General features: G+C 41.8%; 1 protein-coding gene across 1 annotated transcript; it reads left to right on the top strand.

Annotated features, from left to right (window-relative positions):
* The first annotated feature begins 389 nt into the window (after window positions 1–389).
* Window positions 390–13,475, top strand: KRT23 (keratin 23). The gene is made up of 8 exons (XM_081272110.1): window positions 390–819; window positions 5,737–5,819; window positions 6,463–6,619; window positions 7,687–7,848; window positions 7,934–8,056; window positions 10,599–10,819; window positions 11,916–11,947; window positions 13,341–13,475. The coding sequence occupies exons 1-8, from the start codon at window positions 424–426 to the stop codon at window positions 13,433–13,435; spliced, it is 1,269 nt and encodes a 422-aa protein (XP_081128236.1). The 5' UTR covers window positions 390–423; the 3' UTR covers window positions 13,436–13,475.
* Window positions 13,476–14,277: the final 802 nt, after the last annotated feature.

Below are 14,277 nucleotides of genomic sequence, written 5' to 3'. Positions count from 1 at the left end.
GCGCTCTTATAAAAAAGAAAACCTGTACCCTACCAAATACCCTGAGTGTGGGCTTTAATCTGGCCTTTTTCGGATGAATGGGACAAAGGAAAAATTCTTCAGGGAGATTAGAAGGACACCTGAGACGAATACCCACCTGATGACATGGGCCACACCTCCCGGGTTCAACTGGAAGGGAGGAAGCAAACTGGTATATTGATGTGGTTCTAAACAACAACAGTGTGTGCTGGCCCGAGGGCACTGTGGGATTGACCAAGAGGAAACACATGTTGCACAATGATATGATCTTGCTGGTACAGTTGTCAGAGAAGGGAACTCCCACAGCAAAGGGCATAAAACCATCCAGGGCTGTCTGGGGCAGCTCAGTTCTGTGGAGCCAGGGAGCAGAGCAGAGCCCAGCCCAGCCCCAAACCAGATGGGACCATGAACTCCAGCCGCAGCTTTAGCCAAACCCCTTCAGCCGTTCTCCATGGCCCCAGAGGTGCCAGGACCAGGCCCGGGAGCTTCCCCCGGGCCCCCAGCGTGCACGGTGGCGCGGGGGGTGCCCACATCTCCCTTTCCTTCGCCACACCAAGCTGCCTGCCTCCTGGAGGGTCTTGGGGGTCTGGCAAAGGTGGCTCCCTCCTAAGTGGAAATGGGAAAGAGACCATGCAGAACCTCAATGACCGCCTGGCCTCCTACCTGGACAAGGTGCACGCCCTGGAGGAGGCCAACATGAAGCTGGAGAGTCGCATCCTGCAGTGGCATCAGCAGAGAGACCCTGACAGCCAGCAGGATTACTCCCAATACGAGGAAAACATCAGCCACCTGCAGGAACAGGTAAGGTGCTGTGTGACCCTGCAGCTTCCAGGTGGGGCTTCACCGCCAGGGCAAGGAAAGATCAGCTCAAAAGACAACTTCCAAGAAAGTAGCAGTGATTCAATTGCTCACAAAGATATTTGAGGCTATCTTCTTATTAGACCTTAAATATGGACTTGGGAAAGTCTGTTTGGTATAAATGATCTCCTGTGGGTCAGTTACGTAGAAAATGAAGGCAGACAAAAATGATAGAAGTGTTACAGACTTTTTAAAAAGTGAGACTCTGATATTTCACACAATAAGAAAAAAATCTAAGAAAACAAAATGAGGCAGCCAGTCACCCGTGCTGTATGTATCACTTATGATCAACAATGGCACCGTAATGATAAGGGCTGGTATACAGGTTGCACGCTCCATACACAAGGCACAGGAGAATATTTACTTTCTCATTACATCAGTTCTGCTCCACCTCAAATTCCTGGCGACAGTGTGGCGATCCATCAACAAAAAGCTGAGTTACATTCTTTTGGAGATCATGCATAAAAGCTGTCACTCTACTAGCAGATATATCATCGTGACGTCCCTGAATATTCTTTTTTTTTTTTTTTTTTTTTGCAGGGGAGGGGGTTGCTAAATGTTAAAGTTGCTCATGGTTCTGAGAATAGGATATTGCTAGGAGAAAATAGTAAAATGAGCATAGTTTTTAAAATACGAGAGTTGGGTGGGTATGGACATTCTTCAATAAGTAAATAACGAGTCAAACAAACATCGGAAAAGCAAACTCATGAGTTCTGGGTCACTTGGCTAGAAGTAGAGGGAACCCAGTCATCTTACCGGTTATTCTTTTTAAAGCTGCTTAACTTCCCTCTTATATAAAACAATCCCAAAAAAATCCCTGTAAGATCATGACTTAACCTTCCCCAGGAAGGGCATCACAGGCTCCCGATATTTATACCATGTTATTTCCCAACACTCAGTCATCCTTGCAAGCATGTGGAAAGGACCGATCAAGATAATATAAATCTGTCCTTGTAATGAACCCTAATTATTGAATAATCAGCCTAATAACTGACTGTGTAATTACCTTAACTATATAGTATATGGTTGTCTTTACCAAAAAAACAAGGTGACTCAACAGTCCTCCTCATGTTTCTTCATTTATTAAAGTTGCTTTGGTTTGAGAAGAGAGGGAATAGAAGACACTTGCCATTGGAGAGCTGAGGACATGAGTCCCAGAAGAAATGTGAAGTTAGACCTGAGCACATGATATATTAGCCAACAGAAGAGAGAAGGGAGGAAAGGAAGAGGAGAGAGGGAAACAATTAGTGAGCATTTCTTGTTCCCCAGGCATCATGTTGAGTGTTTAATATAAATATTTGTGGTAAGGGCTTTCTGCAATGATGGGATTGTCCCATGTCATTTGATTTAATTCTGACAGAGCTCTGTTAGGAAACTAAAACTTATAAAAGTGAAGTAGCTGCTGGCAAGAGGCAGAGTGGGATTCTAACTCAGATCTGTTTGCAAAGACTTCATGATTTCCTTGTCATCCTGGGGTTGACTAGCCGACCTCATGCAAAACTGATATTTAGATAGGACTAATAAGTAAAATTCTTCACATTTGCATTATTATTCAAAACATTTTGTATGCATCTCATTTAATCATCACAGCTCGGTGAAGCAGGTATTTTTATTTCAACTGAAGGAGACAGAGACTGAGTGTCTAAATTCTTTGGAATACAATCAAGAAAAGTAAGAAGGTATGATTATGAGGAGGGATCAACTAGTCCACCCTCAGATGGCCCAGAATTCTGGGTTTTAAGATTAAATAGGAAGCTTCTTCAGCTTCAAGTTCCACTCTTTTCTGGACTTTTTCTGAAGATGCATTTTCCTCCAGCTTTGAAGAAAGCAATGCTTTCTGTCCTGACTTCCCCCATCTGCAAGTGAGGCCCCAAGAGATCCCACAGTAACGTGAGTTTGGCACTATCCTGGTATTTAATGGAATACTCGAGTAGATATAGCACTCTGCCCCACTTTGGAGTGTTAAATATTACTCAAAAAGTCTATAAGATGTTGAATTCAAAAATTAATCCAATCCTTTTGAAACACAGAATGGGACATACTCCTAGGAATACTCTACATAAAACTTCCTGAGTGATTCTCAATGGTGCTATATTTAGCATTTTGGATTATGGACAAATATTCTATTTTCCTCTCCCTGGGAGATCACACACCCTGGAGCAACAATGTTATGCTAGCACACCAACTAGATTTTAAAAGAATGAACTCAGGGCTTTGGGGAGAAGCCAGGTGATTATTACAACATACAATGTAAAACCTGTGCCTCATGTATTATTTCTCAATCCATCGTCATCCATTTCTGACCATGGAGGATGTCTCAGAAATAGTGGCATATTGTATTACCATATCTAGTAGACCGTGGAAAATAGTTTTCAATCTGTTTTATATTAAGTACATTTCAGAGCCTACATTCACACGATAATGCTAGCTGGTGGGTTTTACAATGAATATATTATTGCTTTAACTCAGAAAAGTTAAATAAACCTGCCTGTAGTCTTTTAGTTTTTCTGATTCTGTGTTATATATAAAGCAAAATTTCCTAGTTGTCCTAGGAGTGTGTCAGATAGAATAAATCAACACACAGGAAATAAGGCTTACCTCAGGATCCCAGGCTTTGGGGTATGGAGTTATTCCTCATTTTGCATGAGTTTAGAGAATGCAAAGAGTAAGGGTCATAGAAGAAAAGGCACTGGTAAGGATGTGACAAAGGAGCACTGTGGACGGGAGACAAAGAAAGATCTGCAGTTTCCTTTTTTAGAGCAAAAGAAAAAATCATAGGACCATTTGGAATCCCACAAAGGGAAAAAAGAAATTTAGTGAGGAGCCAGCCTGGCAATGTCCGCCATGAACAGCAAAAGTTGGAGGATGTGTTGCAACACATAAAACTTGATGCTTTGTCCGATGCACACATCGACTCTAATTATGAAAGTTGTAAAATTATAAAAAGAAAATTGTACAATTGACATTTTTCTGAACTAATTCCATTACAGCTGATTTTTCAGTGTCTATGCAATATGCCTGGAATATGCTGTTTTACACCATTATTTCATTTAATACCTTCTAATTCTCATGACTCTTTGATGAAGTGGCTATTATTCTTGCCATTTTTATGGATGAAGAAACTGAGGCTCAGCCAAACTCACTTAGCTACTAGGTGATGGAGCAGAATCCCAGGTCTGCCGTCGGAGTGCAGATCCAGGGTTCTCACCACTTCTGAAGGCACCTATTGTGCATTCATGATCCCAAATTCCAAGTAAGCAGTGGAGCTTTCAATAGGACCAGAGTTTTAAAAGGTACCTTTGTATTGAGGTGTGGTTTTGTCCTAAGAAAATGCTTTCTAAATAAAGGGATTAGCTGTAAAAATACAATGGCAATATCACAGGATTCTCTGACTCCAACTAAACTGTAGAAGTTTAGAGCAAGTAAGGTCACCTATTTGTAGTGTAAACTTCTTATTTAACAAATTGTGAAACTGAAGCACAGGGAATGAAATGTCACACCCAAGACCACGTGAATGGTCAGAAAGACGTCAAGAACCAAAGGACAGCTCCAGTTTGGGCACAATACTTGGCCAATACTTGGTGCCAAAGTAGTAGCATACTTTGGAAAAATGAGGTTATCTTCCATTCCATTTCCCCAAGGACAGTGACATACATCAAATGTTCACTATTTCTATAATTATAACACACTATATACACAGTTGTCCAAGTAAACACCTCCAACAACAATTTTTTATATTTTTTAGTTGTCAGTAGATCTTTTATTCATTTATATGTGGTGCTGAGAATCAAACCCAGTGCCTCACACATGCTAGGCAAGCACTCTACCACTGAGCCACAAGCCCAGCCACTCCAACAACATTTTTTTAAAGCAAACAAAATCTATCTAAATATCTAGTGAAAGTCTTTAACTGGAAGCTTTAACCCCAGAGAAGCTTATTAAGTATCTTCATTAGCTGGTAAAGAATTAGTTCAGTTAATGTTTTAATAGCTACCAGTGGGGCGTTCTCATGATGGACTACACTACAAACATGGACACATGCCTGCGAGTTATATACGTGGCTTTAGCACTCTGGGGGGAAAAAAAGTGTCATGTGATTATGATAATGAAATGCATTTAAAATCAGGGTTAGTGTTGCTCAATAACACTGATGGGAAATGTGAACATATCACAAGTAATAATGATGGGCATCTAAAACCATCATTATTGTGCTTCAGGAGAGCGGGGCTAATATTCACAATAAGAAACAACTCAGAGCCTAAGTTCCTTTTAACATCGCCTAATGTTTTCCAAAACCACAGGACCTGTTCATCACACTGAAAGCTGAAAGACATTCTGAATAATCTTTGTCCTTCCTCTTCCAAAACCATTCTTTAAACAGTTGCGCCAACCCCAGCCTGACAAAACTCAATGTGAAAAAAGGCAGTGAAACCAGCTACAGATCTTGTCCTGTACAAATCATCTGTGCTTTGTACCTAGTCCATGCTCAGTAAATATGGGCTGATTTGATTCTCATTGTTCCACTGAGGAAAAAGAAGTTGTCTTTGCTGACAAGTCACAAACTCAGGAAATGAGAGGGCAGACATACAGCTGTCAGAGCCAGGCACAGTAGTGCACACCTATAATCCCAGCAACTCAGGAAGCTGAGGCAGGAGAATCAGAAGTTCAAAGCCAGCCTCAGCAACTGAGACCCTGTCTCCAAATTCAAAAAAATAAATAAAAAGGACTTGGGGTGGTTCAGGGGTAAAGCATCCCCTGGGTTCAATCGCTGGTGCCAAAAATAAAAAGAGAAAGAAAAGAAATGCAGTTGTCAGTTGTGGGTCTGCCCAACGGAAAAAATTCTCGGGGCATGTTTTCCAGATAGTGGACGGCAAGATGACCAATGCTCAGATGGTTGTTCTCATCGACAATGCCAGAATGGCAGTGGATGACTTCAGTCTCAAGTAAGTTCCTTTTTCACAGGGTTTTGTGGGGTTTTGTTTATTTCCTTTCCAAAAGGAAAACTCACCTTGCCATTAGTCACACCTGAAATCTCACTGGGTTATAATTAAAAGCTGAAATGACGACAAATGCCATGTACAGTACTTGAAAGGACTTTTGTTTCAACAAACCAGACATAAAACACAGTATAGAGGGGAAAAATCTGACTATGAACCAAGAATTAGGTGATGCTAGAGTTATTCATTTTAAGTATGATAATGTTATTGTGCTTACTTTTGAAAGATGCATTCTGAAGCATACAGGATTAAAATGTCAATGTCTATAAGTCTATAATTCACTTTGAAAAAATATAGCAATTAATAATGATGAAGCAAGTTGGCAAAATACTGACCATTGCTCAAGATAGGTGGTGGGCGTATGGCGGTTTATTATTCTTTTCTCTCTACTCAATTAAAAAAATGGACATTGAGTCACTATGATAGAAAAGTGGAGTGTGAAATCAACATACAGAAGACATCCTGTGTGCATTCATTTGTTCTGATTAAACCTAAAAAGTCAGATATTCACGAATCAACGAAGGCAGATCCTTACCAAGCCCATGGCCTTCCAACAACAGGCATGTTCTTCCCTTCCTTCCAACCAAAGGTATGAAAATGAACACTCCTTTAAGAAAGACTTGGAAATTGAAGTCGAGGGCCTCCGAAAGACCTTGGATGATCTGACCATTGTCACAACAGACCTGGAACAGGAGGTGGAGGGAATGAGGAAAGAGCTCATCCTCATGAAGAAGCACCATGAACAGGTAGGACTGTCCAGGGACCCCCAGTGCTCAGCTGAGCTCTCTCCCTGCACGGTTCAGGGTGATCTGATAACCAAAGAGGAAACCACCCGAATGCCAGTCCTGTTGACCTTATGCCCAAATAACTATGAAGAATCACATGAGTACCTCATTCTTCCAGTTTCAAGGTTACCTACCCAGATGTCAAACACAACCACCAAAATTAACAATGACTTGGCCAACGGTTTTGTTAACACACAATGTTTACCTTGACCTTTTTGTTAATATGATACTGTAAGAATGAATGTGTGAAGCTGAACTTTACTGGCCAAACATGTGGCAAATTGGAGGACAGTAGAATAAAGAGAATCTGCTATGAACCAAAGTAAAATGACTAATGGCAAAAATTAAGGATCCCAATTTCCGGAAGTATTTAGCTGACTTTTAAAGAGTTACCATTCATTTCAAGTCCCTGAGACTGATAAAATGATAGAAAAACAATCCCCATTTTTGGCAAACAAAATTGCTTCCGAACATCAAAGAGCCCAGTTTCCTAAGAGCTGGTTAGACGATGATTATTAATTAAACCTTTCTTGCAGCTGCTTGGCTTTTAGGAAATCCTACAGAAGCATACACAGAGATCTTAGAAGCCTCTACACCTTTCAATTACTGAACTCCACCTTCTGGTTACTGAACTGCTTCCCAAAAGCTTTGGTCTAAAACCTAGAATATTCCATTGCTTAGCTGTACAGTCACTTCACCAATGAACAATTCCTGCAGAGGAATTAATATTTTAGGTAGGCATAATTGTTTCTGAAATATTTTCCAACAGAGATTAAGTCAGTAATTACAGAGGACGTTTGATTACCTGTCTGTGCTATTCTTTATTTTATAAAATTATTAGGGGGAAAAAAAGTAAATAATGTTTTGTCATCAACAATAATTGAGAAATCAAACCACACCAGCAAAAGTGTAGCAACCACATCAGCTGAAATGTTTTCAAGATCCACTTACCTCTGCCAATCAACACAAATTCCAGCCTTCTGGTTGGCATAGCTGGTTGATTTTTTTTTTTCTCTATCGTTAAACAGGAACTGAGGGATCATCATGTGCCAAATGACTTCAATGTCAATGTGAAGGTGAATACAACTCCAGGAGAAGATCTGATCAAGGTCTTGGAGGATATGAGGCAGGAATATGAGCTTATAATAAAGAAGAAGCATCAAGACTTGGATACTTGGTTTAAAGAGCAGGTAAATGAAAGGTGGCCAGACTCCCCAGAGGTTCAATTCCACGTGGCCCCCATGCTGATGCCTCTGCCTATGCTTGGTCTCACAGTCAACGGCCCTATCCCAAGAGACAGCCAGTCCAGCTGCTGTGCAGGGCAGCCCAAGTGACATCCACGAGCTGAAGCGCACTTTCCAGGCCCTAGAGATTGACCTGCAGACACAGCACAACAGGGTAAGTGGGAGCTAGGAAAACCTGGGTCCTGTACCACCTCCTCCTTAAAGTCTTCCTCCACCTCTCTCCTGGGCCCCAACACCCCAACTCCCCTTGGGACATCTCTCACTCTCTTCATCCAAATTGTTCATGATGAGAATGATAATAAGAGCTTCATTTATAGTGTGCAGATGGTGCCAGATGTCAGGCTAGGTGCCTCATTATTTTAAGTGTTGTTAATCCTCACATTAGCCTTTCTAGGTAGGTCTTAGCATCTCCATTTTAGAGATGAGGAAGCCAAAGCTCTAGGCAGTTAAGCAAGTTGGCCAACAGCTCGTAAATTAACAGTGGTGAAACTACATGGTGTTGGAAGAATAGGGACTCTAGATCCCCAAAATCTCTATCAGTGCTCTCTCCACTTAGAACCAGGCTAACCCCCCAAACTCTAATACAGAGAAATTCCAATGCCAATATGATATGTAGCAAATCCAGGCTTGGCAACTCCAAGGTACTGCTCTATTCTTTATGTATTTGTCTTATCATCCAGCAAACTATAAGTTACTATGTCTAAGTCATTTCTATCATCTTTATAGTTTCGTAAAAGGCATTGTAAGGGGGGTTCATAATCATTCAAAATTCTTTGATTCCCTTCATAGCCTACTGAAATCTGATCATTCATCAATATAACTCCCAAGTGCCATTCTCTTCTCCGTCTTAAGAGCCCACATTTAGTTCATTTGTCTCACAGGTGCACGTGGTAAATAAAGTCACGTTTTATGAATCAGTGATGGTGAGCGGACCCTAAACATAGCCACTGTTGAGATGACAATAATGAGCTCAGCAGTATGTGTGGCATGGTGTTTTGCAGCTTTCTAGACAATTTAACCCACATCATTTCACCACACCCTCATGATGTCAGAGAAGCATTTAGACCATTGTCATGCATTCTCCTACTTGACACTGTTTTAAAATCTGAGGACTTGATAATAAAGGAGTCAGCACCCTTCATCCAGACAATAAATGGGCAAATCATCAAAATAGGTACTTGTTAGGTGGAAAAAAAAATCTCAACAATGAAATGAAGCATGCTAGATATGGAGAGAGGAAAACTTCCATTTTAAAGCAAGGTGGTCATGAAAGGTTTTACTGTTCAGGCTGCACAAAGGCCTGAAAGACATAAGGAGGTGGTTTATGTAGCGATGGGATGGGGTTAAGGTCAGTATTCCAGGTGAAGGGAACAACAAATGCTGAAGACACAAGTATGTCCTATAGGTTGGAGGAACAGTGGAGAAGCCAGTGTGGCTACAGGGACTGAATGAAAGGAAGAGAAGAGAAAATTAAGGGAGTAAAAGGGAGAAGGGCAGAAGGGAGGGGAGGCCATGGCATCACGATGGCACCTGGACTTTGTACGCTACCTTGGAGCAGGACAGACAGGAATTCAATTCAGCTAGTACAGGCAACTGTTTGAAGAACTTTGCTGTAGGTGAAGAACAACAGAAGAATAGTATAGGACACTTCCATTAGTTTGGATGGTGGTTGGAGACAGATATCTGAAATAAGGTGAGAATAATCGAACAGAGCATCTAACATGCAAGATGGCGGGCCATTGCTGAGATCATGGAGCACAAGTAGTTCATGCATCACAACAGGAGGAAAGTGAGTCCCTTCCCTGGACACAGATTCAAGTTTGTGGTTGGAAGTAACGGCAGGAGACTCTGGGAGTGCTCTCCTGAGTGCTTTCATCTCCTGAAGGATTCTGGGAAGTGAGTGAGTTCATGGACTGAAAGAAAGGTTGGAGAGAAGGGAGGTTTGAGGACAGAGAAGAAGGAAGGAAATAACGCTCTGGGAGGAGACAGAGTGACTACACTAGAAACCTATGGTTTCTTATCCAGGCAGCATTAAGGGCCCCCTGAAAATTAAGTAGCCATTAAAGTGGGAAAATCCAATGCAGTTACAATTTTCTCTTCAAGATTAAACTTGCTCCAGAAAAGCAGGTATTAAATCCAAACAGAAAATAGACTTGAGTTTGGTCTTTCATACCTGGCCCAGAAACTTCATTCTGCAGTTCTGGAATTTCCTCAAAAATGATAATTTTTTACCACTGTGAGAATCAGAAAGCATTACTTGAGACCAAGGTTATTAGATATATCAAGTTAAAATATAGGACACTTTGATTAGCTTGAATGTTAGAAAAATACAGGTTTTTTTCTATGTAGAAGCTTGTCCCATCTAATATTCCATCAATATTTGGGACATGTTCATCCAAAAGCGTTATTTGTTGTTCATCTGTAATTTGAAATTTACACCATCACCCCTCCAGGAGTGCAGGGGACTGTCCAGGACCCCCTGGTAAAATGGTTTTATGGACAGAAAATGACTTCAGGAGTCCCAACACCCAAGCCCCAAACCTATAAGTCAACCTGATTCTCACCTCGGTTTACCCAGCAGCTACCAGGACACCTAGCAGACTGGTTGGCATATGCTAAATACTCAACAGGCCCACGCTGATGGACCTATCAAGCCATCAGCCAGTTAGCAAAAGAACTATCATCTCCTCTTTCAGAAATTTGCTTTGGAAAACATGTTGTCGGAGACCCAGTCTCGGTACTCCTGCCAGCTCCAGGACATGCAGCAGATCATCTCCCACTATGAGCAGGAGCTGATGCAGCTACGCCACGACCTGGAGCGTCAGAACAGTGAATACAAGGTGCTCCTGGGCATCAAAACCCACCTGGAGAAGGAGATTGCCACCTACCGCCAGCTCCTGGATGGGGAGAGCAACGGGTGAGGCAAAGTCTGGTGGGAGAGGAATGTGCAAAAGGCCTGAGGTACCCGCGTGTGCAAATGTGTGTGCACATTTGGCTTCTGTCGGCAATGGTCACTCTAGAGGAAAAGGGCTAATGCTGACTTTTTCTAGAAGATACCTATGTTCTAGATACCTAGGTTCTGTTTTATTAAGCAACAAATGGGAACAGTAATGCTCCCTGGGTGCTAAGATTTGCATACAGAACAGTTTAAATGAGGATGTTAAAGTCTCTAGGGGAGAGAGAAAAAAAAAGCCATGGTTTGGACTATTGTGTTTCCAGGTGGGAAAGCACACATTTTGGCTTAAAAGGACAGGAGAGGGAAGGGAGAATGTTTCAGTCTAAAAGCAGGAAAAGATTGATAAGAGAGAGAGAGAGATCTAGATTTGCAATCTGATGTGTCTGGCAGAGCCAAGAAATAATAGCTGGACATAAAAAGGGCACATACAAACCAGGCAGAGTGGCACACACCTGTAAGCTCAGAACTTAGGAGGCCGAGGCAAGAGGATCACAAGTTCAAGGGCAGCCAGGACAACTTAGTGAGACCTTGTCTCAAAAATGAAATAAAATGGGCTGGGGATGTAGCTCAGAGGTAGAGTACCCCTGGGTTCAATCCCAGTACTACAAAATTTAAAGGAGAGAGAGAGAGAGAGAGAAAAGGAAAGAGGGTGAGGGACACATACATTTTATTACCCCCCACCATCATCCAAAAAAAGGGGGGTTTTCAAAATACATAAATAAAATGTCATTGGAGTAAACTGCCCAGTCTGAGAAGTTCAAGGGTTCCTGGCTTGAGACTCTGGAAGAGACCCTGGTGGAGGCCAGGACTTCCGCAGGCTGAAAGGAGGGAGGAGATGGTTTGGAAGACTTGTCCAGACCCCAGGGTTGCGGGGAGGCAACTGCCTTCCGGATGGAGGAGGGTTCTCACGTGAACTCATGACCCTGAGACTGTGGAGCTCAATTACCTTCATCAAAGAGCTGAGAAGTTACACGCAGGCAACGGAAGTTGGTTCATCCCAAGGTTTTATGACCACTATTAATACTAATGTGAGCTTTAACCTTTCTCACTTTAACAGGATGATGGAAGAATCGAAATCCAGCATGAAAGGTAAAAAGAATTCTTTCACTGTTTGAATTTGCTTTTTTAAAATGAATCTGTGTGTTTATCCGTTCTTTAAGTTGTCATGATCCTCAGGTATATTCCCAAGTGTCCTGTGTTCAACTTTTATTTGGCTCCCAAATAGCCAGGAATTATCAAAGAACTTAACAAATTAAGTAATACAGAACAAAGGGAACTCTCAAAGGGATGCTCAATCTGTATATGCAAAGTTCTTTATAAGCAGTGAAGTAGAGTAAAAGGATAATTAAGAGTATTGTATCTCTGTTAAGTAATGGAGTCTGTATACTAAACTCCTAGGAAATTAAGACATCATTTCCCAAACTCACTTCTGTTGAACATTAGTGCTCTGTGAGGTTTGAATAGTTTATTTTGAAAGACATGTTCTACGGCCAGATAAGGTTGGGCATGTTGTGTACCATCACCCTCTTCTTGAATAGTCAGGTTGCATTTCAGTATGTTAAAGATGGGACAGGGGCTGTTGTGAGGGGGGAAAAGGAACAAGGAAGAAAAAGAAATATCAAAAAGGTTTGCTTTAATTCAATAGTCCCAAACATCTTTGACCTGGAAACCCTATTTTCTCAGATTTTCATTAACACCTCACAGAAAAGTTTCAGGACTGCCCAGTCTGCAGCAAGTGGCACTTTCTAATTAGTTCATGATAAAATTGTTCTAAGATGTGAGCAATTCCTTAGAGTCAGACTAACCATCTCAGAACAGCTAGTTCTAATGGCTGCCCTTTGGCAATATTTGATAGATGGTCCTTCAGCCTCTCCTTACCCATACCCAGGGATGGGAAACTCAGTACTTGATGGGATAACCCAATCTGCTGTAGGAAGAGTTTGATTTTAGCAAAAGTTTCCTGTGTATCTCTATTGAGAATTTAGCTATTCCCAGTGGTCTAGAATTGCTTTATTGAAATGTCAATGAGGTATTTATTCAAATAAGAAATAGCTTTGAAAACAGTGGCCACCATACACAGCCCTAGTTTCTCACCAGTGGTATCAGGTGGCATGCTTCCTAAAATGCGTATCCCCAAATGGCATTTAGTGCTCTGTAAACTCGCAGAATCTGTACTGTGAGAGCTACAAAACCTGCACAAACAGAAAGCACTCTTCAGATGCTCGTGGCCAGAGATGAGCTTCCATATCAGGTACACGCAGGATGAAAGTCCTGATCTCCAGAGAGTGATATTGTTCCCAGAAGGTGGAGGGAAAATCCTCCTTGGTGAGATCCCTGTTCACTGCAGCAGAGCCCACCATATTGTTTAGTGATTATTTTGGAAGGCACAGAGAGCCTTCAAGGGACTGCATGCAGGGGACTGAAAATGAGTTCAAATGGGGAGAAAACATGGCAGTGACCTCTCCGGTGCTCTCTCCTTCAGCATCTACAGCTCCAAAGATCAAGGCCATCACCCAGGAGAGCATCAATGGAAGAATAGTTCTTTCTCAAGTGAATGAGATCCAAAAGCATGAGTGAAACCAATATAATTTCTGCCTGTTGTAAAAACTATTTCCCCCCTATGGAAAGCCCTTACCTAGACACTAATGGGTGAGTCTTAAAAGGTATCCTTGGAGTTATCAAAACTTTTTTTTTTCTTCTCATAATGCTCTTGATATACTGTTGAACTTTTCAAAACAAAATATGAGTTTTCAAGATAAAAACTCTGCTTTCTTAACTACGGTCTTCAGATTCCCATCAATGCGCCAAATAAAACTCCACACAAGTTGCATCCTGTCTTTTCTTATGTCCCAAGGCAAGATGAGACCTCAAGGTCTAGTTCTAACAAGAGGTTCTCAGTGCATTGAAAGATCCATGGGGATCTTACCATATCTGATGTGTCCTCAGTCCTCAGCAGCCAAACTCCAGGCAATATTGTTACCCTGAAGCTGGGCAGCCCAGGAAGGAGAGGTTGTTCACAAGGTTCACCAGGCTCTGCCAGCAGACAATGAAGGAGAAATAGAGAAAGGAGGTCCAGAAAAGTTTACCGAGAGCGTGAGATGACCAAAACTTATTCTATCTCACCTTTAAAAGAAGAAAAAGAGCTGAATGACCTAAGAAAGAATGGAAGCTTTGAAAGGAGATTCTGGGGATGATAGGATCTTGTTACAGATAGACATTAAAGCAGGGACTCACTCAAGATCTAAATTGCAAATATAAGGATCTAGAGCATTATGTTGAGCTGGATCCATTCTGAGCTACAGACTGGACCATGTACCTCTGTCCTCTGAGAAGATGCCACCTTCTCCAATTCTAGGAGTGTGGGCCACTACTCTGAATTTGTAGACAGGAGCACTGCTGGGGAGAAGGAAGTGGAAATC

This window comes from Spermophilus citellus, assembly GCF_964194105.1.
Source record: "Spermophilus citellus genome assembly, chromosome: 17".
Lineage (NCBI taxonomy): Eukaryota > Metazoa > Chordata > Mammalia > Rodentia > Sciuridae > Spermophilus > Spermophilus citellus.
This window is presented reverse-complemented; position numbering and strand designations above follow the sequence as displayed.